This window comes from Falco punctatus, assembly GCF_963210335.1.
Source record: "Falco punctatus genome assembly, chromosome: 1".
Taxonomy (NCBI): domain Eukaryota; kingdom Metazoa; phylum Chordata; class Aves; order Falconiformes; family Falconidae; genus Falco; species Falco punctatus.
The window spans coordinates 26,551,990-26,577,845 of NC_137580.1; the positions used below are offsets into that span (position 1 = coordinate 26,551,990).

Sequence of the window (25,856 nt, forward strand, 5' to 3'; positions counted from 1 at the left end):
GGTTTTATTTCTTTTCCTTTTTTTATCTCATGTTTGTGTAGTAAATCGGATATGTCTCGACTGCGATTAGCTGCTGGTAGTGCAATAATGAAGCTTGCACAGGAACCCTGTTACCATGAAATAATTACCCCAGAACAGTTCCAGCTCTGTGCACTTGTCATTAATGTAAGTAACTGCATTTGAATTGAAGTGACTCTTAATTGAGTTCAGAGTCCTTACATCTGAGCTTTTGTTGCTGCTACACTGAGTATTTTCTATTCCTCACAGCTTTCAAAAGTTACTGAAATTTCAAATATTTATTTTGCTGCACCTGTTGATATTTTAAAAATGTCTCCTCAAAATTCCGCCTTGAATGCCTTTTTTTTTTTTTTTTTTTTAAGATCAAGATTTTTATAGTTGCACTCTTATGTTTTGTTTTGCTATAGGATGAGTGCTACCAAGTGAGGCAGATATTTGCCCAGAAGCTGCATAAGGCACTTGTGAAATTACTTCTCCCTTTGGAATATATGGCAATCTTTGCTCTGTGTGCCAAAGATCCTGTGAAAGAGAGAAGAGCACATGCCAGACAGTGCTTGCTCAAAAACATCAGTATACGAAGAGAATATATTAAACAGAATCCTATGGCTAACGGTTAGTATTTCAGTAAAATTGTTAAGAATACAATAGTCAAATAAATTGGAAGGAGTAATCATTAAAACTTAAGCAAATTGCTTTTGTAAAGAAACACTGTATAAGTAACTTGTTTCCTCATCTTTGTATTTGACACATTCAAATCTAAATTTACTTAATTTAGCATTAGCGTAAACCATAAAATACTTATCTGTACATTGCTGAGAATTACACATGTAAAATACAATGCTGTTATTGTGGTAGTTGTTTTGCTCAAAAAATAAAATTTTGTTTTCTGATATTTTAGGTTTTATAACCTTCTTTCTAAAGTAAGACCAAGTATTTTTGTAGTAGCAGAACTCGTTCATTTATTTTTAATGATTCATTAAAAGTAAAATTTGCAGGAAGAAAATGCAAGTTTAAATTTTACATTCCGTATTTGAAAAAGTAGTACTTTGAAAAAGTGTTTATTGTGATGCAAGTGTGTGTGTAATATAGAGGTTATTTATGATTTTTTTGTTTCTCTAGAAAAATTGCTGTCCTTGCTGCCTGAATATGTGGTACCATATATGATTCACTTACTGGCACATGATCCAGATTTCACAAAACCTCAGGATGTTGATCAGCTTCGTGATGTCAAAGAGTAAGTGTCAAATGATTCTAGAATTCTTATGCTGAGAATTTTTCTGTGCTTGGGAAAAACTCATTAGGAAGAGGAACTCTTTGTTTTATCAACAATATTTTTCAAAACAGTGATGTTGGAAACATGTAACACTTTAACCAAGGGAAGAAGACATCAACAACTGCTTAGGAGTATATTCCAAAAGCCCAAATGGTAGCCTGTAGGTCACACCATAGCATACCGATTTCAGTGAGTTGTCTAGGCTTCTTCTAAAGTGAAGTAATGATTTTAGATTCTTGTATTTGTATATCTGTAGAATTTCCTAACACACTTAAGAAATGCCAAGTAATGTCAGTTCAAATATTTTGGAACTTACTAAATACAGAGCTTCTCCAAGACTTGAAAACATAATGCCACTGATGCTGGGTCAGAGTCCTGCTTCACTGGAAACGTACTTTTTTCTTTTTTTCAATTCTCTCCTATGCAAGTTTACTAAAATTCATGCTAAGTTTGCTGCTGACTTATCATTTGCACTATACAGCTACAGTGCAGGCTTAGTGCTTCTTAATATATTCGACACAGACTATTGTACAGAAGCCTGTCACACAGAAGCTTGTTCTGTACTGTTTCCAGTTTGAGACCATCTTGTATGCCTTACCTATGCATACCTTAAATATAACTTTTGTATTCCTTTGTGTCTTGTCATGAATTCTAAAAAACCGTTAAATTTTAACACTTTTTATGCTAAAGCATCCTCCCTCAGCTTTGGGTTTAGTGTTTTGGTTTTTTCTTGTATTTATTTTTGGTGGAACTGTGAGCTATATTGTTTTGGTATTACAAAGGCATGTGTAACCACATAGTGCAGTATACATCATCAGAAAAGCAGTTCATTCTTGGCACAAATAGAACAGTTCACATCTTAATTCTTTTTGCACCTTCACCTGTGAGAGTCCAAGTCTGATTCTTTCTCTACATGAAAAACTTAATTTGTTCTGATCTTTGAGTTTACTTGACTTGTACCTGCTCAGAACCTGAAGTCAGCGAAAACTTTTTACCTAATTATCAAGTCTGCATTTTGTCCCAGGACTCCCTGTTCCTGGCAACATCTGAAAGCGTCCTCCAGTGTGTACTTTATCCAAAATGCATGGAACAAGTTCTGATTCACAGTTGTCAAGTTAATAACGTTCTCTCAGAAGTGCTTTCGAGTGCACAGAGCTGTTTTGGACACCCCTTGTATAGCTTTCCTCCCTTGTGTTTGTCACGGGCTGGCTGAGCTAGCTAGAGAGGACTGCTCCAAACAAAGAAATACTCTGTACAGGAATTTTGGCAGGAGTACTTCTCTGAAGACTCTCCTGAGATAAATGCAAAACATTTTTCTCATAAAATGTAATACAGTGTTTCTTTCAAGAGTGCTGAGAGCCATAGTGTTCACTTTAAAGTGTTAACATAGATGCTTGTAAACTTGGAAAAGCAGGCTGGCAGTGTGTTTTGTACTTGTCTCCCTAGTTTGTCTTGGTTTTATGTGTCCCGAGTACATTCACTAAAGTAAATACATGCTTAGCAAGTTCCTTAACCAAAGTCTGTGATATTTATTCTTACAAAGCTTTTAAAGTTTGTCCTACAGAGATGTGTTTGGGTTTGGTTTTTGTCTTGAGACAGTGTCTTTTACTTCAGAATTCATATTCCAAAAATACTGAAATGGATACAGAGAATGAACTTTATATGATTGTGTTCCTCTAGGCGCATATCTTTTTTTCTACATGAAATTCCACTGTTGTTCTGGGAAGGTCTTGTCCAGGGTTGATAATGACTTACTTAATTTGTTGACTTAGTGAAGAAATCAAGCTATTGAAGATGACATATGTTAACTGGAATTACCAGAGTAAAATTTGTCCTCAATAATAATCTTTGGATGACACAGGGTTTTGGAGAAGTTGGGTCAGTGTGGTATGTTATCAGTCCTGCATTCATCCCATTTAAGTTCTCGAGAATAGTGAATAGATGGATGTAAAGATATCTAACAGATTTATTTACTGTAGCTTTTGTAGCTCTTGGGTGCAAGTCAGGATATAGACATCTTACTTTATTTGAACACTGGGTAACTATTTAAGTGTTTTGACAGAGCACAGCCCTCTTTGAGTTTGAGAGACATGTTCCTTCATCTCTTGCATTACAATCTTTTTAATTTCTATCAGTTAAGAAGATTGGGGCTTTTGTGGACAGGGAATTCTAATGTTCAGTCATCCTGTTTTTCTAGTTTTTTATTAGCCTCTTTCTACAAGGTAATCCCCCTTCCAGAGCTTCAGAATTAAATTAGCTACTGGCAAAGTCTGCATTTCTCAGACCCACCCGTATGTCTTTCCCAGCTATTATTTTACCATATTAACGCTGTTGTTGACCCTCTAGCCATGTGGAGCTGTGAAGCTTGATAGCAAGTGGTGGACAAACTAGTTGTGTTTTATATCATAACTGAAAAGTTCTTAAAACAAACTTTTAGCCATAATATAATGGGTTCTCCCTATAAATAAACTGGATTTAAAGAAAACTGGAAAAGCTGGTTATATTATCTCTATCTGTAAGGATTTCTCTTCCTCCCATATGGACATTAGCAAGAATCTGACCTGATCATTTTTGTATGTCGTCTCCTATTTGAATTCCAGTATTAGACCACATAGCGTGGGTATCTGTGTTGCCAGCAGTATGATTTGTTCAAGCCCATTTTGAGTGTGGTCATGGTGCATTGTTGATAGGAACATAGACATAACCCAAGGTAGTGATTATAGAATTTCATCTAGATGATGGTAGCACCTGAATTCTTGCTTCTATTCATATTTGGAAGAGTAAAATGTTGATTGGTTGGACAGTGTTTACAGATATAAGTAGCCCATTAATTTGGCAGATTTATTCTGAAGAGTGCAATTAAGACTGTGTGTTAAAGGTCTGGACTGTTTACACATTCAGATCACGGTATCTGTTTATGTCCTCAAATTGAGGACATAAAACCCACAGGTTTCTTAAGAAAAAGTATAGCTGATGAATTTTTGTTTTTTTAAGACATTGCTATATGTGGGAGCTGCAGTATAAAAACTGGGATGTAATTACTTGTGGGTTTATGGCTTTTTAGGTGCCTGTGGTTCATGCTTGAAGTTTTAATGACAAAGAATGAGAACAATAGCCATGCCTTCATGAAAAAGATGGCAGAAAACATCAAGCTCACCCGAGATGCTCAGTCTCCTGATGAGCCAAAGGCCAATGAAGTAAGAAATGCAATTCAGATAAGTGTTGGGTGATGGGATGAGGGTTTCACAAGCAGTTGATGAACAGGATTTGCAGGAAATTTGAAAGCAGTAACTCAGAAGTTTTTATGGTCTTTTAGAGTGTTAATTGCGAGCATTGTATGTTGTCAGTCTCATTCTTTAAAAGTCTTGCTGACCTTATCCAGCACACAACACCTAATGAAGTTAATAAACAAAATTTGTTAAATATACCTGTTGCTGCCTGCCTGCCTTTTTTTAACTCCTACTGCCTGGTTTCCCAACGTAAGTATCTTCTGCTGTTGGAGGAGGAAATACTGTATTATGACTGCTGTTAAACCTATTAAGTTTCTAGCAGAGATGGGAAGCTCTTGTTTGGGTAAGAGCTTCTACTGTACAGTATAGGCATGTAAAGTATTACTAGTTTTTATTAAATAGTATCATATGAAAAATGCGGAGTTCTGTATGTATTTGAAGAGTCAACAGTATGGTTAGTGATGTAATTACAAAATATGTCCTTAGTGGTTATTTTAACACATAAATTAAACTTCTTAGAGAACTGCATTCTCTGTACACTGTAAAAACAGAATTCCTAAAACATGCTTTCCTTTTTTTCTTCAGAAACTTTATACAGTATGTGATGTAGCACTATGTGTAATCAACAGCAAAAGTGCTTTGTGCAATGCAGATTCACCGAAGGACCCTGTATTGCCAACCAAATTTTTTACGCAACCTGAAAAGGTAAATTGATTAATTTAATCTCCAAAGTGAAAAGGGGGAGTACTTTGATTTCTGTAATTGATAGCTGGTTATCTCCCTAACATAATATCATGGAGTGGGAAAATGCATATATTTTATCCTCAGCAATTAAATTCTGTAATGTCAGCTGTATGCTATGCTATCTATGTATTCTGAACATGTGCCAGAAATGTTTGTAACCAGGTGAGAGATAACTAGAATAAATACTGATATTTAGCATGTATCATTAGATCATTTGGTTGAAGTATTTTACAAGTGCATCTGAATATATGAGAATATATGTATATTCTGACTGTATCTGATTTAGAATGCAAAGCAGACGAAAAAGAAAGAGGAAATATTTTTTTATGTTATCCGTGGTATGTTTATATTTGATAATAGCCGTTTGGCTCTTTTGCTTGCTGTACAAGTTGATCCTATTATTGCCTAGTAAGAGTCTTGGTGAGTGTAGCTCTACTGTCAGTAATGAGGTATACGTCTAAAAAGTGTAAGTGGAACCAAAGTAATTCTCTGAACCAGACCTGATGGGTTTTCTCAGTGTCTTAGACTGTTAATTAACAGCTTTTCCAGAGTCTGTTTAAGCAAAACTTTATTTAATTGTGAAATGGCTGATGCCATGGTAACTGTGAGCTATTGTCTGTGATAGCTACCTGCATTCAGATACAGCGTTTTGGTTTGTGTAAGCTGTACTAAGAGTGACACAGGTAACAACTTTCAACTTGTTCAGAGAAAAGAGCACCCATTCTCCTCTCCTTGGAATTCCTATTAAAATGATGCAAGTGGAAAAAACAGGGAGGGCAGTTTTGCTTCATTTCAAACGATTTATGTCATTCAATATGGAAAAATGTTAATCCCAACTTCAGGTATGGCATACTGTCATTCATTAATGCTCATTCAGTAATGGAGGAAATCTCCTCCAAAATACTAGTTTGACATGTATTTATTAGGTTGATTCATTTGTTGGCAGGTTGTATGGTGTGAAATACCTGTAGCACTACAAACTAGTAGCATCTAGTTTGAGAAGTCAGTCATGTATATATAAAAAACCAGCAAGATTGAGAGATCAAACACAACCTTTTCTATTTTATTTTTATACAGGATTTCTGCAATGACAGGAATTACATTTCAGAAGAGACAAGGGTTCTTCTTTTGACAGGAAAGGTACTGTATTTTGACAAGTTACAATTCTTTGAATATTACTTACGGCTTTTTCAATGTCCTGGACTGCTGTAGTTTAAAAATGGTATTAAGAATTTGTGTAAAATAATTTGTGAATCTTTTATTTGATGGCATAATTAGTGCCTTTATAGTACTAATAGTACTATACTATAGTAGTACATAGTACTACCTGGTGAGTACACAACACCAGGATTGTTACCTATGCACTGAGGCATAGGTTCCTTATTAACTGCATTTTTTCACATAAGTACAGGTTTCTCCATTATTCAGGTAAGTGTGGCATAATGTTACGATGCAGGTACTGAATTGTGACACTGCCAGCATTGGAGGCCTTAGATTTTCAGTCTTAATATTTTTAATATAGCTGTTAATGCTGTTAAATTCAACTGCATATATCTGCATCCTTTTGAATGTCTCATTTTATTTCAGATGTAATTTGGCTGATGCCTTCACAGGGGAGAGAAAATACTAGGGATTGTTTTTTTCTTTGTGAGGGGTGGGGTGGGGGTGACAGGCACACCCACAAAAAATAATAAAAACCAGAACCTATTTTTATACCTTTTACCATTAGCTGTCCTTTCTTGGGATTCTGAAACTGTCTTTCCTAGGTTCTGGTTAAATTATGTTGGAATGCTTTGTAGTCTAGCTCAAAAAATTAGCAGGTCTTTTTTTCTTGAGCATAGTGAAAGAATGCTGGCTGACCTGTAAAATATAAAAATCCTGAGAACAGTGGAAATCATGGTTTTAATGTAAATTTAATGTGCATTTATTCATTTTCATGTTCTATGTTTCATGAACTGTTACTGCATTCATTTCTGAAGTCTTCAGTTAGGGCATAGTTTGTTCTAATTGTTCATTGTAAGAGTAGAGACAAATGACCACTTTCTAAATAGCCATATCATTTGCTTCTTCACACACTGTTTTTTCATTTATACAAGAAGTTTCCATTATCAAAGCAGTTCATATGGGTGAGGTTTGCTCAGTTGGCAGAATCCTGCCTCTCCTTATTTCATGTTCACCCTGTGACACCAGCTTGGATCCTACTCGGTGAGCTGGGTTGGAGTTACGTTAGAGAGGGAGGAGGCAGATGGAAGACCGTCACCTTTAGCAGCAGCCCAGTACCAGACTGGTGCTCTAAATATCCTCAGAAGGTGGTATCTGTCTACTGCCGTAATTGTTTCACCTTTGTCAACATTCAAATACAATGAATGAAGCATTTGAAACAAGTTTAGTTGGGTATGTAAACTTACTACATTTCTCTTTTGATAAGGCATTCAGCAATGTAGACTAAAGTTATGTCTTAACAAAAAAAAATCTTGCTGGTGTTAGACAGGCTTCTCTCCTGAATTCTGTTAAAACAGTTAGATTTGAGGAGGAGGGATGTCCCATACCAAGCTAGTATTATTTATTTAATTTTCAATGTTCTGAGAGGACAAACATTATTCCGCGCTCTAATAGAAGACACAGACACATCCTTCTTTTTCTGCCTTCTTCCATTTCAGAAAATGCAGATGTGCAAGGATACCCTGACTCTGAACAATGGTCCTTTTTTTGGCTTAATACTGTGTTTTCAGAGGGACGGATACAACACGATTAGGGAGAGCGTGCAGGTCTAGCCACGTTCTGCAGTACATGCCCCTTCTTATTCCCCCGCATTCATAATTTTTGTAATGGGATGCGAGACTCTGCATCTGTGCCTGTTGGTTTTGATATCTGCTTATGGACTTGTTCCCAAATTTATCTGCTCTGGTTTTGAACCTCCCAATGCTCTGCCTTCACAATCTCTTAATGGAGGTAGATGACAGAAATTTGCAACCTGCTGGCTGCCCTTTCTCTCACAAACACTTTTCTCTCTCCTATTAGCTGTGCCGAATGCTTCCCACTTTTTATAGAATACAGACTCATAGAATCGTTTAGGTTAGGAAAGACCTTTAAGATTATAGAGTCCACCACTAAACCATGTCCCTGAGCACCACATCTATACATCTTTTAAATGCCCCCAGGGATGGTGATGCAACCATTTCTCTGTTCAATGCTTGTCCACCCTTTTGGTGAAGAAATTTTTCCCAATATCCAATCTAAACTTCCCCTGGTGCAACTCGAGGCCATTTCCTTTTGTCCTATCGCTTGTTACTTGGGAGAAGAGACTGACACCCACCTCACCACAGCCTCCTTTCAGGGAGCTGTAGAGAGCAGTAAGGTCTCCCCTGAGTCTCCTTCGCTGCAGACTAAACAATCCCAGCTCCCTCAGCTGCTCCTCATAAGAATTGTTATGTAGTCTCTTCACCAGCTTTGTTGCCCTTCTTTGGACATGCAATAAATTGAGTTACTTGGTAAACTGAGCAAATAAAATATTACAAGAATAATACGTTAAAGTAAACGTGCGGTATTAGCACTAGGATGATGCAGCTACTGAACATGTGCTCAGTAACAGGCCATTCCTATTGAGATCATTGCTTTTTTTCTTTTTATTCGCTAGCCAGATGTTTTCCAGTATCTGTGGTATCTCTCTCCTGCCTGCTCCCTTATAATTTCCACACATGGGGATTACTTTTCTTGTGGGAATGTCTTAATAAGTTAGCTTGGTCTCTGAGGAAATGTAAAATTACGTGAAGAATGTGACACACCAGTTATGAAAACTTCTTTGACTCCTCTCCAGAGACAAAATAAAAAACTTCCTGCTGCCTACCCAGCCTGACCAAATCAGTCAACAAGCACCAGCCGTAGCAAGATCTAAAATACCATCGCTGTATCAGAGGACCCCAGAACAGATAGTGTTAAATATTTTTACACTAGTTTTCTGTATAAAAGTGTACACATTTCCTAATGTTGTAGTGAACCTAATTCTGCATTACGTTTTGGAAAGCCTTTCCCAGAGGTGCTTTGCTTTGCAGTTACAGGATGTTAGAATCATTGAATATCTCAAGTTGGAAGGGACTCCTAAGGGTCATAAAGTCCAACTCCCTGCTCCTCGCAGGATTACTTAAAACTAAACCATATGACTAAGAACATCTTCCAGATGCTCCTTGAACTCTGACAGGTTTGGTTGTGCAGCCACTTCCCTGGGCACCCTGTTTCAGTAAGCAATTACCCTCTCAGTGAAGAACCTTTTCCCAATGTCCAGTCTGAACTTCGGATGCAGTTTCATACCATTTTCTCATGTCCCGGCTGGTCACCAGAGAGAGATCAGCACCTCCCCCTCCGCTGCCCCCCTTGAGGAGATTGTAGTCTGCGATGAGGTCACCCCTCAGCCTTTTCTTCTCCAGTCTGAACAAACCAAGTGACCTCAGCCATTCCTTGTAAAGTTTGTCCTCAAAGCCTTTCACCATCTTGGTCACCCTCTTTTGGACACACTCTTAATAGTTTGATGTCCTTTTTATATTGAGGCACCCAAAACTGCACATGGTATTCGAGGTGGGGCTGCACCAGTGCAGTGTAGAGTGGGACAGTCACCTCCCTTGACCAGCTGGTTATGCTGTGTTTGATGCACCCCAAGACACAGTTGGCCCTTTTGGCTGCCAGGGCACACTGTTGACTCATATTCAACTTGCCATTAACCCAGATCCTCAGATCTCTTTCTGGAGGACTGCTCTCCAGCCTCTCATCCCCCAGTTTGTATGTGTAACCAGGATTACCCTGTCGCAGGTGGAGAATCAGGCACTTGCTCTTGTTAAATTTCATATGATTGGTGATTTTCCAACTCTCTGGTCTATGCAGATACCTCTGTAAGGCTTCTCTACCCTCAAGTGAGTCCACAGCTCCCCTCCTAGTTTAGTATCATCAGCAAACTTATTTAATGTACATTCAACTCCTGCAGCTAGATCATTTATAAAAATATTAAAAGAGCACTGGCCCTAAAATTGAGCCTTGGGGAACCCCACTGGTGACTGACTACCAGCCTGATGTAGCCCCATTTACTATAACCCTTTGAGCCTGACCTGTCAGCCAGTTGCTCACCCAACATACTATGGACTTGTCTAGCTGTGTGCTGGATGAACTGTGCAGAAGGATACTGTGAGAGGCTGTGTCAAAAGCTTTGCTAAAATCCAAACCCATCATGTCTGCTGGTTTCCTTTGGCCAGCTAGATGGGTGACCTTGTCATGAAAGAAAATTAAGTTGGTTAAGCATGACTTTCACGTTGTAAACCTGTGCTGGCTATGACCAATGACTGCATTGTGTCTCAAGTGTTTTTCTGTAACTCCCAGAATAACCTTCTCCATAGTTTTACCAGGCACTGAAATGAGACTGACAGGCCTGTCATTACCAGAGTCTTCCTTCTTACCCTTCTTGAAAACTGGGGAACATTTGCCAGCTTCCAATTGACTGGGACCTCTCCAGACTCCCAAGGCCATTGAAAAAGAATGGAGGGAGGTCCCACAGTAACATCAGCCAGCTCATTCAGTACCCTGGGATGAATCCCATCAGGCCCCATAAATTTATGTGCATCCAGCTGGAGCAGCAAGTCACAAACAAGTTCAGGGTCAGCTGGGAGTTTATCATCCCCTCAGTCATGGTCTTCCAATGCAGCACTCTGGGGGTCCCAGGCAGCAACGATGGGCTTCAGTAGCCCCAAGTTTGCTCTCCCCATATGCAGGCTTGAAGTTTTGTTGGCAGTTTTTCTCCTGTTGCCAACAGTTTGAAACTCAACTATTACGTGGTCACTGTGACCAAGAACAGTCACCAATCACCACTTCACAAGTCCTTCTCTGTTCACAAAAAACAAATCTAGGAGGGCATCTTTCCTAGTGGGCTCCCTTAGTACCTACACCAAGAAGCTACCTTCGACATGGTTCAGAAATTTCTTGGACCTGTTTGTCTCCACTGTACGATATTCCCAGCTGATGTCTGGGGTGTTAAAATCACCCATAAGGACAAGGGCAGTTATCTAGAGAGATCCCTTAATTCCTTGTAGAATAATTCATTGGTGGTGTCATCCTGGCTGGGTGGTTGATGGTAGACTCCCACAACATCATCTGCTTTATTTACTGTCGTCTTCATCCTTACCAAGAGGCTCTCAACTATGTTGAGACTGAAAGGATATTGCCACATCCTTTCAGCCCTCTAACATTACCAACATTCTGGCTTTTGTTGAGACTTCTACAGCTGTTGAGTCTTCAAAGCATGAGAGAGAGCAAGGCAATGGGTGAAGTGCTGTTAAATTATAAGAAATAAAAGTAGAGTAGGCTGTTTTTTAAGTAGAGATGAGGTCTGTAGCTCTAGACCAATGACATCATGACTGAGACTGTTAATCGAGAAAAAGTATATTAAAATACTTAAGAAAATATTTTAAAAACTAAATATGTGTCTGAAGTACCTATTTTTTAATATTTAAACATTTTCTTCTAGCCAAAACCAACTGGTGTATTAGGTACGGTAAACAAACCATTATCTGCAACTGGAAGGAGACCATATATTAGAACTACAGGATCAGAGACTGGAAGTAATATCAGTGTAAACTCTGAGCTGAGCTCTTCTGCAGGAAACAGATCACGGTACAGGAGTTTGAAATTTCTTTTGTCACCTTTTTACTTCATGTTCTGCAGTGTGCTTGCGTGTTTTAGGACAGGACATGCTTTGATGGGCGTGCCTGTGTGTTTGAAGAGTGTCTTATCTACTTCAAAAAAATACAATAGTTCTCTATAGGTAAAATCTCCATCTTTGCTTTTTGTTTTTTTTTTTAGTAGAAAAACATTCAGTACAGTGTTTAGGTGTGGCCTGTGTGTAATTACATAAAACACAACAGAGGAGACACTATACTGTCTGAAATTTTGGTCATTAACATTCATAATATTTTTACATCAGAAAATGTATCAATTGAAGAGACCAGCCATAATTAATACTAAACAGATTTTTGCAACTCACACATTTTTGATGTATAAATTAGGATTAATCCTAATTGGTAACAAGAAACATTTTTGATGTAGATGAAATATTCTGACCTATTTAAGATTAAGAACAATTAAAGAGAGCTTGCTGAAGAGGACCAGGATCTCAGTGGAGAGATGCAACATATGATTGTAATATTCGGTCTTTCTTCTAGTAAGTGTCAATTTTGTGTGGATCCAGAGTTTTTAGGTTTGTCTTCAATCTGGAGAAACAGTTTACACTTTCAAATTTTAAGATTGTATAATTTATTTTGGAATTGATTAACTGGTTAAGAGAAAGGGTTGAGGGAAGTAGAGAAAGTCACCTGTCATTGCTACAATTCATAAGGCTGAAGAGCAGCCTAACTCAGTTCAGAATTTGTGTTGTAAGTTGTGCATGATACCTGCTGTAATAATCTTGTTTATTTATTTCTTTAACTATTTTGTTTTTAAAATAATTGTATGTTTGTGTAAATTAACATGAAGCTTGAGCATTGCTGGTCTTTATTTTTCTTTGCTACCTTTGCCAATATGGGCTTTTTCTATCGGGAAAAAGAACACAGCCTTGTTTAGAGCATTGGTCTTAAGTTTGCAAAAAGAATCATAATGGCATTGTGTCTGTGATAAGGGATTTGGCTCAGTGACAAGCCAACACCTTTCAGATCTTTCCCAGTTCTCAGAAAGAAGATGTAAGTGTGGACTCGGGCAAATTCAACTCTTTATAATTCAGCCTGTGTTGGGTTTTTTTATTATTTTTAAAATAATTGCAGACATTTTTCTTCTGCTGTTCTGTATATTTTGGTTTTATTTTGTCTTCAATTATGCTACCAGGGAACAAAGTTCGGATATATCAGAAACTGGAGTCAGTGAAAATGATGAAAATCCTGTGAGGATTATTTCAGTCACACCAGCAAAGACAGAACCTGTGAAAAACAAGGTATGTCTGGGGATTTTATGGACCGTATCTCTAATAAGCTTGGCATTGGACGTTTATTCAGTGTGCATCACTGCAGGTGGTCTCTGAGGAGCTGGTAATGTCTGATTTCATTTCAAGTAGTTATATCACTTTCCTAGCCCAATATTTTCTAGACCATTCTAGACCCGTTATTTTCAAAACTACTGTTTATTTTATCCAGAGTAATTAATAGAGCTCACGTGCTCAAAAATAGCACAGGCAAACTGGAAGGGACTTCCTTGTTTTTAAAAGATTCCCACCTTTATTCTGTGTTTTCCAGTATAAATAACGGTAAGGCTGTGATTCAGAGTGAAGGCTGACGCCTGTAGCTTTAACTGAAGATACTGCCGGGAAAATTTCAAGCGATCCTTTAGCATGAAATATGTATGTGACTTTTGGATTGTGTCACAACTGAATTATTATTTAAACTTTGAGGATTGTTAATGTTTTCCCCCCTTCCATTAGAGACAGAGAAGATCATGCATAAATCATCATGATTTTTCAACTTCTAAAGCATAACAGTTGCATGTAGTTTAACAAAGGTAAATGTGAAGTCCTGCATCTGGGGTAGATTAAACTTAAGCAACAGTACAGTGTGCTGGAATCTGCCTGGCTGGGGTGTAGGCCGGCTGACAAGGACATGGGGGGACCATCACGGTGGACAACCAGTGGAGCATGAATCGGCAGCATGCCTTGGCAGCAGTGAGGGCAAGCTGGGCCCTGGGCTGCAATCAGCAAGAGTATAGCAAGCAGATTGAGGGATGTGATTATTCCACCCTATTTGGCATTCATTAGGCTAACCTGGAATACTGAGTCCAGAATACTGTGTCCTGCCCAGTTCAACACAGATTGAAAAACTGGAGAGAGCTTTGCAGAGGGTGGCCAAGATGATTTAAAGGCTTAGAGGAGTTGTTGTATGAAGAAAGGTTGAAAGACTTGGGTTTCTTCAGCCTATAGAGTAGAAGCCTTGGGGGAATCTAATCAGTCTTTCAATATCTGAAAGGTATTTGTGGAGAAGATTGAAGTACTCTTTTTCTCAAGGCTGCATGGTGACAGGACAGAAGGCTACAGGCAGAAGTTACTTCAGGGGAAATTCCATCTGGATGCAAGCAAAAATTTTTTTTTAAATCTGCATTGTGAGGAAAATTAAAGACTGGAATAGGTTGCTCAGAAAAGTGGTGGAATGTCGCTGTTCACGGCTTGGCTTGTCAGGGGCCCTGGATAACCCGAGGCCCTGCTTTCAACAGAAGGTTTGACCAGATGATTTCCAGAAGTCAGTTCCAACCTAGATGATTCTGTGATTCTAAAATTAAAAATAGATTTTTGTAATGATTGTGGGGATACATAAATAGTTCATGCTGTACATGTTTTAAGAAGTTATGTATCTACTCAGTCTTTTTTGATTAGGTGAAATCGGAGTAATCAGGTGTTTTGGCTTTGTATCATCACATCTCTTTCTTAATCTTTTAAAACACAACATCCATGTGATATTCACACCTGTAAGTTAATGAAGAAGAAAAAAATCTTTCCCGAATTTCAATGTGTGATTCCTTTTTTGGTTCTATTTCCCCAAAGTAGGGTTCTTCTGAAAAGTTAGAGAAGTTAGGCAAAGCATATTCAAAAAAGCTTTGTAGTTTACCTGTAAATTTCTTAGGAATAGCTAAAAAAAAAAAATAATAAAAAAATGTGCATGTATTGAAGTAAAAATCATTTGCTGTACCAGAATCATTACCCTTGCTCCTCAGTTCTCTCCTGTCAGTTGTTAAAGAGGCAGTAAAAAGAGCTTGTCCAGAAGAACAGTCATGGAAGCGGCTCAGTTTTATTAGTCTTACTGTAATCTCACTTTTAAGCAACTTTAGATACATTGGGTGCAGATATTAATGTTATACCCAACGTAGAAAATCTTTTTGCAAGGTTGATGTCTGAAATCCCATTTAGTAAAACTTTTTACTAGGTCTAAGACCATGTGCTGTATTTCTGTAAGAACACATACTGTTTGATAAGGTTATGTTTCTGTCGGAGGGAGGTAACAATTTGAGTTTGCCTTTAGGCATCTCTTTTTTTCTTCACATTCAATATTTTTATTTTCTAGGAGATTAATTCTGATCAGGCTACACAAGGAAACAGCACTGAACGAGGGAAAAAAAGAACAGCAACAGCATCTGGAACTGAGAATATTCATCAAAAAACAGAAGAAAAAAATGTAGATGAAACAGGACCATCACTCGCAGCAAAAACCAGGAGAGGGCGTCCACCCAAACCTGAACCTCAGGGTACCACTGCAAAAAATGAGGAAACAAATAAACCACCTGTCAGGGGAAGGAAAAGGGCAGCAGTCAGTCAAGAAAGTCCAGGGAGTTTAGAGGCAGGTAATGCCAAAGCACCAAAACAGCAAGACACAGCAAAAAAGCCTGCAGCAGCACAGAGGCAAATTGATCTACAAAGGTAAGAATAAATAAATAATAAAATACATGTGTCGGGTGGGCCTTTCCTGTGTCAAGATAAATCCTGAATTTACAAGTATAGCAGATCTAACATAGTTAAAGGGCACGACTAAACCACAGTGATTTATAAACACCATGGTCCGACATATATTGTGTTGTGTTCTGTTTTTCAAAGTAAGTACCAGGGCAGCTGGAATTGGAGAGATGAATTTACTTGGTCAGAACAGGATAATCTAGCCTGTTTTCACCAAATTGTATTTAACTAGCATGGCTACGTAAAAGAACCAAGAGTTGAAGGTGTTTCGGTGCATTCATTTACGCCAGGTACACTGGAATTTGGGTGCTCTGCTCCGCTTCAGTTCATTTATAATAAAGGCTTGAAAATTGACCATCTTTAATGAACGGAACAAATTGTAATTCCAACTGTAATTCTTTTCTGATATTTTGGGTTTATGCTTGTTTAATATTAACAGTATTTCAATATATGTTTTAAGTAAATCAAAAGGAGAATTTGGAACTGTGTAAACTACAAAACAGCTCTTGGATGATAATTTATTTTTCTGTAGTGTTTCAGTGTGTTGATTTTATTTGCAATATAAACAAACCACAAATGCACATAAACACTGAGAAATTGGTTTAGCTGAATCTGATACAATAATAATTTTAATGCAAAAGTGTCCAAAATTGTAGAGCAATAAGATAAGGTCAGCAAGCCAGTGTGCTGGAAGGACTCTCAAATGGATTTAAAGGAAGAAAGAATCAGTGAAATGGTCTCTTTCAAGAGATTTTGTAAATTGAAGATCTTGCAGAGAACTTCAATCAAAAAGAATTACCTTTTCCTCTCACAGCAAGATTCACACCAGTAAATTGTGCAGTCTTTCAAGACAGTAGTAGTTGTATGCTGCATTGCAATGCTTGTTTTATACATCAGATTTCTTTGAGTCTTCATAACAAATTGCACTATCCATAGCCTTCAATAAGCAACCTGTATCAGATAGCTTCTTGAAAATATGTAATACCTCAGTGTTTCTTGGAAAAAAATACCAAAACATTGTTAACATTTTTCAGAAGCCAGGTGCTTGGAAGTGATGGAGATTCACTGTTGGAGATAGAGTCAAGTCCAGAATATTCCCAAAATGCAATGGATCTTTTTAAGGCCTGTGGGAGCAGCCAGGAAGATACTGAGGATACAGAGATAGCAGAGGGAGGCTTCCTTAAGGTGTAGCAGGCATCTTATATAGGACAATTCTGTTTTTTCTATTGTCGCTTATACAGCAAGGAATCAAAAAAAATGTGTCTGTCTTCCAGAGAAATGTATGTAAAAATAGCCGTGCCTGAAAGGATATTTTTTTTCCTCTTAAGCAGACATGTACAAGTTACTGTAAATATTTGAAAAACATTTGAAGTAGTGCTTGTTCTTAAGTAAGACAGGCTAATTTTATAAACCTGTGTAATTAAATAGTTAATTAGAACAAGTTACCATTCTTACTCTGTTTCAAGTGAAAGCTATGGATAAATGTATTTCTTTATGCTGAAAAAACATTACTCAGTGATGAAATTATTGTTATTCAACTTGTGTATTTCCTAGTTTATCAGGAAGTTGTGCTATACAGTAAGGAAATTCAGATATATTCAATTAATTATGTAATTGCTGAGTAGATAAAAGATGGAGTGGGAAGAATCACAGTGTAAAGAGTGCAAAAGCTAAAATGTGAACAATATAGGTAGGATTTTGATTCAGAATCAATTGTAATTTCCATGTCCTCACAATTAACTTCTATTTCCTTTTTCCCCCAAAAAAGGTAAAAAGAAAACTTGCTCGAAAAGGGAGGAAATGAAGGCCAAATAAAGGCATGCTCCAAGCTTCTGCAAAAACTAGGATTCAGAAATTTCCTGTACAGGAACTGAAATTACTTCAAAACACAACAGCTTTCAGCTCTGAAACCAGAAGGAAAACTATGCTTCCCTTTCACACAAAATTAATCCTTCTCAATGGAAATGTAAAGCAGAAACTCTTGAGAAAGAGGCTAAAAGCATCTGTACTTATTTCCCCAGAGACTTTTTTTATGAAAAGTCAATAATTAAGCAAATTGCTTAACACTTGGTTCCAGTTCCTGCATTCTGGAGTTTAAAAGTGTATTTACACCATTAATTTCCATGCTGCATTTTTTATTTTAAAGAAAGTCAGAGGAGGTCCTTACACTGACATTGAAAATTCATGATCCTAGAGCCAGGTATTTCCCATGTTTCACAGAAAAAGTAGAAGTCTACTGAATGGATTTTAAACAAGACTAGAGGAAAAAAAAAAAACCACAAAAAGTCTTTTTGCTTTACTTTTGGAGACTGTTTTATGTATAATTCTTTCTGCCTGCCTACTTTTCTGCAAAAATAAGATGTACAGATTTCAGTTCCCTGCTATGAAAAGTCATGTGGTGGCAATTTTATAAATGTTGCTTTCTGATTTTTATCAGAGTGGGAAAGTAATCATTTAAAATTATTATTAATTCGCAAGTAGACATTTCATTTTTAATTTTCCCTCCGTTTTAGTTTAATATAATTTGCAATAAATGTACATATTGATGTTTGTTTTATAAAAACATATATCACTTTTAAGTGTTTTTACTCCTGCGGTTCTGTTGGAATATTCTAAATTTTACAGGAGTAAAGACAGTCCAGCATTTGATTTTATAATGTTTGTCACCAGATTTTTATTATTGATGTAAAGAAAAAAAAAATCAATTTTTAAAAATAGTTGGACTTTGGCAGCTTTGTAAGGAAAGTTGGAAATGTTTAGGATTGCTCTCAATTTTAAGCATTGTGCTGATTGGAAGTAAGTCTGTTTTGCATTTTGTCTTCCTGTCCAGGCTCATTTTTTAATGTTTCTTTTAGAAGATTGTTGCATCAATATTATGTTTCCTGGCATTGTTCAGCATAGATACAGTGTACACTTTTATGTACACATGATCATATTTAAGTTTGTTGCATAAAATAAACGCTTCTAGGTGTCATGTGGCAGTCTTTTTTTTTTTTTTTTTTTTTTCCTTTCACAGAAAACTACTTGCTATATCTGTGCATGGTCTTGGATGTTCATAGATATAGGGTATTGAGCAAAGAAGTTTTAAGATGTTTTACTGCAGACAGTTCCATAGTTTAAAAGATAAGGTTTTTTAGGTGAAGTTACAGTGCTTTATCTTGTGAAGTTTCATGGGAAGAAGGAGGTTGGTCAGCAGAGTGAAGGTGAACAGTTCACTTTGTTCCCTGTGCCTCAATTCCCCTTTTCTCTTCTGCAAATTGTTTTGAAATCCCTTGATTCATTGTAGAAGAGCTGGATGCTGTTGACCTCAGTGAAGGATTAGTTGCTCTCCTAAAATGTGTAGGGCGCGGCTGTGTGCTGTTAAACAATGGCTAACTCTATTGAGTGTTTAGCTGGTGTTACAGTTATTTTTCCTCTGTAACAGAGAAAACCAGGCTCTTCATGAAGCAGTATATGCAACTTTTTCTAAAGCAGTCTGTGATGGTTTGACTTGAAGGATTTGAAATGCTTTTAACAAAGGAAGACTGGGAGATTTTAAAAGCATTTAATTACACATCTGTCAGGGTTTTGATTTCTAAAACTGAAATAATTTCACAAGATGGATTTACTGATCATAATGCAGTTTCTTTTTAGTGCTCTGGTCCAGTACTTCCCCCACACAAAAGTTACAGTATTCTGGTTTAAACCAATTTTAAAATGTTTTTGTTAAAAGTTTTTAGGTGCTACCTAAAAAAGAAAGTCTCTTTTGGAAATGATCTCTGGTACCTCGTGGTGTGCCTCTAACAATGATTTGAAATCTGGACTTGACAGATCTTGCAAATATTCAGAATTGTTGTGAAAAGCATTGATGTGAAGTGCATAATTGTTGGGGGGGGGTTTGTGGGGTGTCCCATTGTGTGTCTTTCCCCCCCGCCCCCCCCCCCCCCCCTTTCTTTTTGGATCGGTTTAAACGTCAACTTACTCAGGGAATCCTCACAGAATAATTTAGGTTAGAAGGGATTTCTGGAGGCTCAGTGCCATGCTCAGAGTTTTTAGGGGCACACCTGAGTTACTTCTGTATGTTGATTATCAGTATAGTCAAAGAAAATAAGTACATTCATGTAGCGAGTTATGCTGGGCGTAAATGGCTGTGTACAGAAAGAGCAGAAATGCAGTGTACAGGCTGTAGGAGAGGCCTGCTGGCGGTGGCCTGCTGGTTTCTTTTCAGAACTTGCCCCAGACGAGGCTACCTGCAGCACTTCTATGCCTATTCCCCACCGCTCTCCCACCAGCGCCCTGAGAGCACCCATGGCACAGTTCAGAGTTATCTCAGGATGGACATCTTTCTGGAAGAACAGTATCCCCTAAGGCCGGGGGTCATTACAGCAGTCTTGCTTGTGATAGCAAGTAGTTGGAACCGTCAGCCTTTATAACAAATACAGGGAATTGCAGGCATGATTTTTATATATACATAAATTTATGCGTTGCTAGTACTTCTTCTTAGGCTTTAAAGATAAGATCTATTAAGTATATCAGTATAAAACCAGAATTGAGGGCAAATTATTCCAGAGAAAGGTGGGTGTTCGTACTTGGCTATATGTGAGGTTTTGAGTATTTTATGTAAGAATGGGAATTCTTTCATTGTAATAAGAAAAGTGGTGCTCAGAGTTTTTCACTTGTGAATGTGTGATAAAGAATAAAAGGAAGCCAGGTGAAACCCAGTCTTTATGGCTTTTTATCCAGTGTAGGATTTAAAGGTGCTGAGGTTTCACATTCTGTTACATAGTTAGAGCTAAGTTCTCATCATCTTTAAGTTCCCATCCTCATAAAAGTGTGGCTTTGTTTCTTAGCAGACATACATTTATTTCTGTTCCTTTGTGTCCTCTGATGCCTGGACTGCACAGCTTCTGCAACAGTAAGACAGGAAGGCGGTTCTGAGAACTTACTTTGTAACGCACCAAATTAAGCCTTTACCACTTAACAAAATCAAATCTGAATAGTTGTTTTAGACAAAATAATTAATGTTCCCTAGAGCAATCTTAAACAGGAAAATAATATGCATTACAAATCTTTTCTGCACGTGCTGACAAGCCTTTAAGTTCTAGAATTGATACTTACCTAAAACATACTTCCAGCCATTAGATACTTGGCATATGTTGTTGAACCAAGTTCAACTTCAGACTAGCATTAGAGTTTCAAGTTAACTGATGGGGCTGTCACAGCTGAACTGGCCTCTCTAAAGATCTGAAAAGATTTGGGATTACCAAGCATTTGCAATACACAGGAAATTTGCTGCTTTAAGAAATCATCCATATGGATCCTAGTTTGCTTGCATGTGTGCTCCGTTACTCTGTTGGTTGGTTTGTGCACAGAAATCAAGTCCCAAATGGGCCCTCAAGGAAATAGCCCAAACTAAAGAAGCTGGACGATGGAGCCTACTTGCCAGCCAGGCTGCAGGTGTGCATAGCTGACAACCGAGCTTTAGTCACAGAGTACCTGGTCTCAGCCCAAGGAATTGTATCTCAGCACGGGAACACATTTGCATAGGGAACAGCAAAGTGTTAAACGAGTTAGCCAAGTCCTTCTGTACAGCAGCACTTGATAGGTCCCGCAAAGCCTTTCACTGCTTACATTTCTGACAAGGAAGGAATCATCCTGCTGGTGACTACTCCAGGTACTTAAACGGTCAGAGGGAAACTCAAATAGTAAGATAAAATACTCCTAAACTTCAAAGGCCAAGAGCGGCTTTCATTCCTTAAAGAGTTTTTAAGCCTGGCGTCCCCTCGATCCGTTTGCCTTGGTTCCTGGAAGGTTGCAAACAAGATTGGACTTCCTCAGGAGCAGAACCTGGAAGTCCTGGTGCAGTAGCAGAGGTGATGGCTGACAGCCATCTCCCTTCCCTGCTGCACAGCCTGGGTCAGGAGAGTAGATCCAAAATTTCTTATTCCTGTAGTTTTACCACATGAGAGACAAAAGGGGGTGAGCAACCCAATTTCTCTCTTTGATCTCACACTCTCTGATCTGCTGTTTCTAGAAGAAGGTGGCCAGTCCCATGGCTCACATCAGATTCCTTAGCATCAAGTCACTGGTGACCTGCAGGATGACTGCTTCCACAAACATGAATCGCTAGAATACGTTAACATTCCAAGTAGGAACATCTCTCACTCAAGGCAAGTTCGCAGCCTTATTTTCTGTAGTCTGAAAGGAAATGAACAAGTTGTTGGCATTTGCAGATGCTTGTAAAGAAACGAGTGGAACCACAGCAAAAGGTCGTTTCAGGCTGGTTCCAGTTCAGATAACCTCCTCACTCAGGCTGCAAGAGCCAAAGCAGCAGCCGCGCTTACTGCGCCTGAATGCAGCCGGCATCACGTGCTTAAAGGCCACGTGAGCGTGTTCCTCAGCGCCCTGCTGTCACTCACGGCACTTGACACAAACTGCACATGAAGAATTACTGGAATGACTGCCTGCAGCAGGCAGCATGTGGTACCATTGCCCTGGAAGAAGAAGTCCTGCCAACCTGATGAGAAGACCTTTCTGACCTGCAACAGAGCATCTGCTCTGCTTTTCTGCCTAGTAAAAGTAATGAAAAACTTTTATCAAGGAACTGTCTGACTGCAATAGCTGGGTGTTGCAAGCCAACAGGAGGAAGAGTCAGGACTCATAGTGACCCCTTGAGCTTTGGCAAGAAATGGTTCTAAGAAGGCGTTCAACTTTGAACCTGGTGGATTCATCACCAGCTGTGCAGCTGGATCCCCAGTCAGCGGAGCTGAGACACTGTGCTGCCCATGGATGAGTCCCGTGTTACCCGATGGGGAGAGGCAGCCAGCAGGAGACACATCCGCTTTTCAGTGTGAGCAATTTGTAGCTTGCTGAAGTCATGCTGGCAGCAGTGTAGTCTGAGCAGCATGTCAGTTGAGGCAAGAAGCATGACCAAGTAAGTCTTTGTACACCAACTGTCCTCCTCCTATGACAAGACTATCAACAGCCACAAGAGCTCAGGTGTGTGTTCATAACACTGCAAGGCTAGCATGCTCCAGAAAAAGAAATACACTTTTTCCTCCTTAAGTTCAGGCATTTAATTCTCCTCTCGCTGCCCTGGAAGCAAATTGATCTATGTTGACCTTGATGCACCAAGGCTTCTGAAGCAAGAGCTGGCAGGTGATCATGGCTGGGTGGCTTTGGTGGTGAGTCTGATTGCTGTAAAGCAGGTGGGTTATCACGGCGTGCTCTAGAAACTCCATAGGCGGTGACCTCATTTCTTACCTTGGCACGACGCTGATGCAACAGCCGGCGTCTGACTGGGCAGTGGGCGCGTAGTCCGGCCCTGTACTCCAAGGGAGGCTGGGATGCTTGGAATATCTTCCTCTGCAGTATGAGTGAAAACTCAAGATAACAGTTTGCTTTGTCGTATGTTCAGGTGTGTCTGCTCATCTCTCTCAGTGCTGCCCCCAGGCCAGAAGCAGGGTGGGCTGATGCTGGCAGCAGAGGTCTGAGCCATCTGTCTTCTCACGGGAGGTTTACTGCCTCCACAGCACGTGCAGGGTGCCCTGCGTGGGCACTGTGCTGCTCCTGGCTGCCCACAGACAGCTCTTCTCCACTTCCTGCAAAACTAGGGGAGGCTGTCACTGCCCAGGTAATTCGTGCCATCACCTCCTGGCTGCTTCCTTCCCTGAATCTTCCCAGGAAAGGAGAGAGCAAGCCGTAATCTGCATAAATCGTTCTGGGTGGTGGTAGAAGCCATCACTGTTCATCCTTCCTCATGCCATTACACCAGGATGGGATCTGGGCAGAGAAGCCACTCTGCAGCCGCTGGGAGCGGACATGACCACACTAGCTCTGTACCTGTCCTTGGCACCCTTTCCCGTCCCCTTTTCTCAGCCTTCTGGCCACAGTACGTCGCTTCCTGGCTGGCTGTTCTTCAGGGTCGTCTTTGCTGTATCCGCCCATGCTTGCGTATTGCATCTTCTGCATTACCATCTCACTTCCCTCTACACGAGCTTAGCTCCTACCACAAAACGATTTGGAGAGAAAGAGGACTCTGTGCTGTGACTCATTTCTGATGCTTCTGGGGGGGGGGATGCGTTCATAGTTTATCAGGTTCTGCTTCAGTAACAAGATTTTAAACTCTGCTTTTCCCACCAGGACTCTCCATGTTCGGAGTAGGTGTCCTCCCCAAGTCAGCACAGGTTACTGCTTTACTTGCTCCCTTCATCAAGTGGGGAGTTGCTTCTCACAGCACACCTGCCATAGACTGCACCCTGCTGTGAGCCACAGGCAGCTCCTGAGCTGCCTGGGACTCGGTCAACATGCGCTGAATGGCCAAATCTTTTAAATACTTTCAGGAATTTTCTTGTCATCTGGACTATTACAAGCTATCGCAGGAGATCCAGCATTCCCCCACCCAGCAGCAGTGTATTTTTAATCCCTTCTGGTTGCCACAGCCCCTCACACCATGAGCCCCTCACAGACTGTACATACCCTGGTCACGGTGGCATTTACAGTCCCGTTGTCTCTGGCTTTCCAAGTTTCAAAGATACCTTCCTGGTAAGATCATCCATCACAGTATATCCATGTGTATAAACACCTAAACGGGCGATTTTCATTCACAGTGAACACACAGACACCTGTGCTTGGAGGTATATCCCTAGAGAAATGGGTGGTTGATCGATTGATTCGGGTCAGAGTCCTCTGAAATGATGGTGATTGGGTCCATTGAGCGTTACTTGAGCTTGGCCTTCTGTATACAAAGTCATGGCCAGAGCTTCACCTCACAGCAGGATCTTTTGCGCCTCATTTTCTGTTCCTGCCAGTCCTGGGAGCTCTCTTGCCATGACAGTGGTTCCTAACACCAAGTTCAACGTGTCAGTGGTGCTCAGGTCTGGTAAGGACGGCGAGGGAACAAGGCAAGGGCTTTTTTGTATAATCTCCTGCAGCCTTCAGGCACCAACCCTGCCAGTGCACTGATGCAGCAGATGTTACCAAACATCCAAGTAGGATGATAGAGGGAGCTTTGGCCTACTTAAAAAAAAAAAATTAAAACAATATATGTATTTTATTACAGTTCAGGCTGGCAGCAGCTCCTTAATGTCCAAGCTGCTGGATGCATGGCAGAAGCTGTTGGTGTAGCAGAGCCGAGATGGCAGGACGCTGTCATGGACTGGCACGAGTGGCGCAGCGGGGACGTGTAGCCCGTAGGGGTGAGGCTCAGCCTACAAACAGCTGCATCTTGGTGGGCATCTACCCCCTGGTCTGGGCTGCTGGGGTTTGGGGCTTGTCTGGGCCTGGTGTGGAGCTGGCTGGGGTCATGGTGCTGGAGCAGACCTGTGGCCTCCCTCATCACCTTGCACAGAGGAACAGCCCCGAGCTGCCTTCACAAATGACTTGAGGCAGGGCAGCACCTAACGCCCGCCATGCACCACCTAACGCCCGCCATGCACCACCATGTGGTTTTTAAGGGCCTAAATGGGCAACTGCTTATTTGCTTAAGCCACTGATGCTCTTGGCAGCGTTTGTAGCCACTTGAATTGCCGGGCACCTGGTTAGACCCTGGTCCTGAACCACCACCTGGTGCTGGGGGCACAGGCCTGACCTGACCCATAGCAGAAATGCGAAGAGGTGCCTCTTCCAGGAGAGCAGAGGGCTGGAAGGGACCCTGGGAAGATTTTCCTGTTTCCAAGCCAAACTTATTCCAAACCAATTAATACCAACCTGACATCGTGCCTCTTGTGTGTGACCCGGCCACTGAGAAATGCCCATCACTGCAACCACCCGCATTCCTCCCCCATGCCCCGTTCCCACCGGGGCCGCGGGGAAGTTCACACACAGGATTAATTTCTCAAGAGCTGTCTCTTTAACAGTAAAAGCCATAAATGTGAGGGGGTTTCATTCCATTTGAACTGACGGCTTCAAATCATTTAAACCACCTCCTGCACAGATAAACTACCTCGCATCCAACACAGCTTCTCGCCGTGACATGAGAACATGTTGGCCACCGCTGCCAAGGACAGCTGGGACCCACTCCATGGCTGGTGTTCGTTCTTCAGCCTTGCATTCAAAGAAATACAAACCCGTGGCGATGACATGATTTCCAGTGCTTGTTCTTTGTTAAAAAATAATAAAATGCTTACCTACCAGGCTGTACCCAACCGCAGCATGA

The 25,856-nt window shown here is 40.1% G+C and overlaps 1 protein-coding gene across 1 annotated transcript in view; it reads left to right on the forward strand.

The window, feature by feature from the left end:
• PDS5A (PDS5 cohesin associated factor A) overlaps positions 1 to 18,695 on the forward strand; it is an 85,900-nt gene extending 67,205 nt beyond the window's left edge. The window contains exons 24-33 of the mRNA XM_080408143.1: positions 42 to 165; positions 426 to 630; positions 1,138 to 1,252; positions 4,356 to 4,488; positions 5,107 to 5,226; positions 6,343 to 6,405; positions 11,771 to 11,916; positions 13,120 to 13,225; positions 15,336 to 15,688; positions 17,490 to 18,695. Of these exons, the coding sequence (XP_080264269.1) occupies positions 42 to 165; positions 426 to 630; positions 1,138 to 1,252; positions 4,356 to 4,488; positions 5,107 to 5,226; positions 6,343 to 6,405; positions 11,771 to 11,916; positions 13,120 to 13,225; positions 15,336 to 15,688; positions 17,490 to 17,493 (1,369 nt within the window). The 3' untranslated portion in view covers positions 17,494 to 18,695. The remainder of the gene's footprint in view (positions 1 to 41; positions 166 to 425; positions 631 to 1,137; positions 1,253 to 4,355; positions 4,489 to 5,106; positions 5,227 to 6,342; positions 6,406 to 11,770; positions 11,917 to 13,119; positions 13,226 to 15,335; positions 15,689 to 17,489) is intronic.
• The last annotated feature ends 7,161 nt before the right edge of the window (positions 18,696 to 25,856 follow it).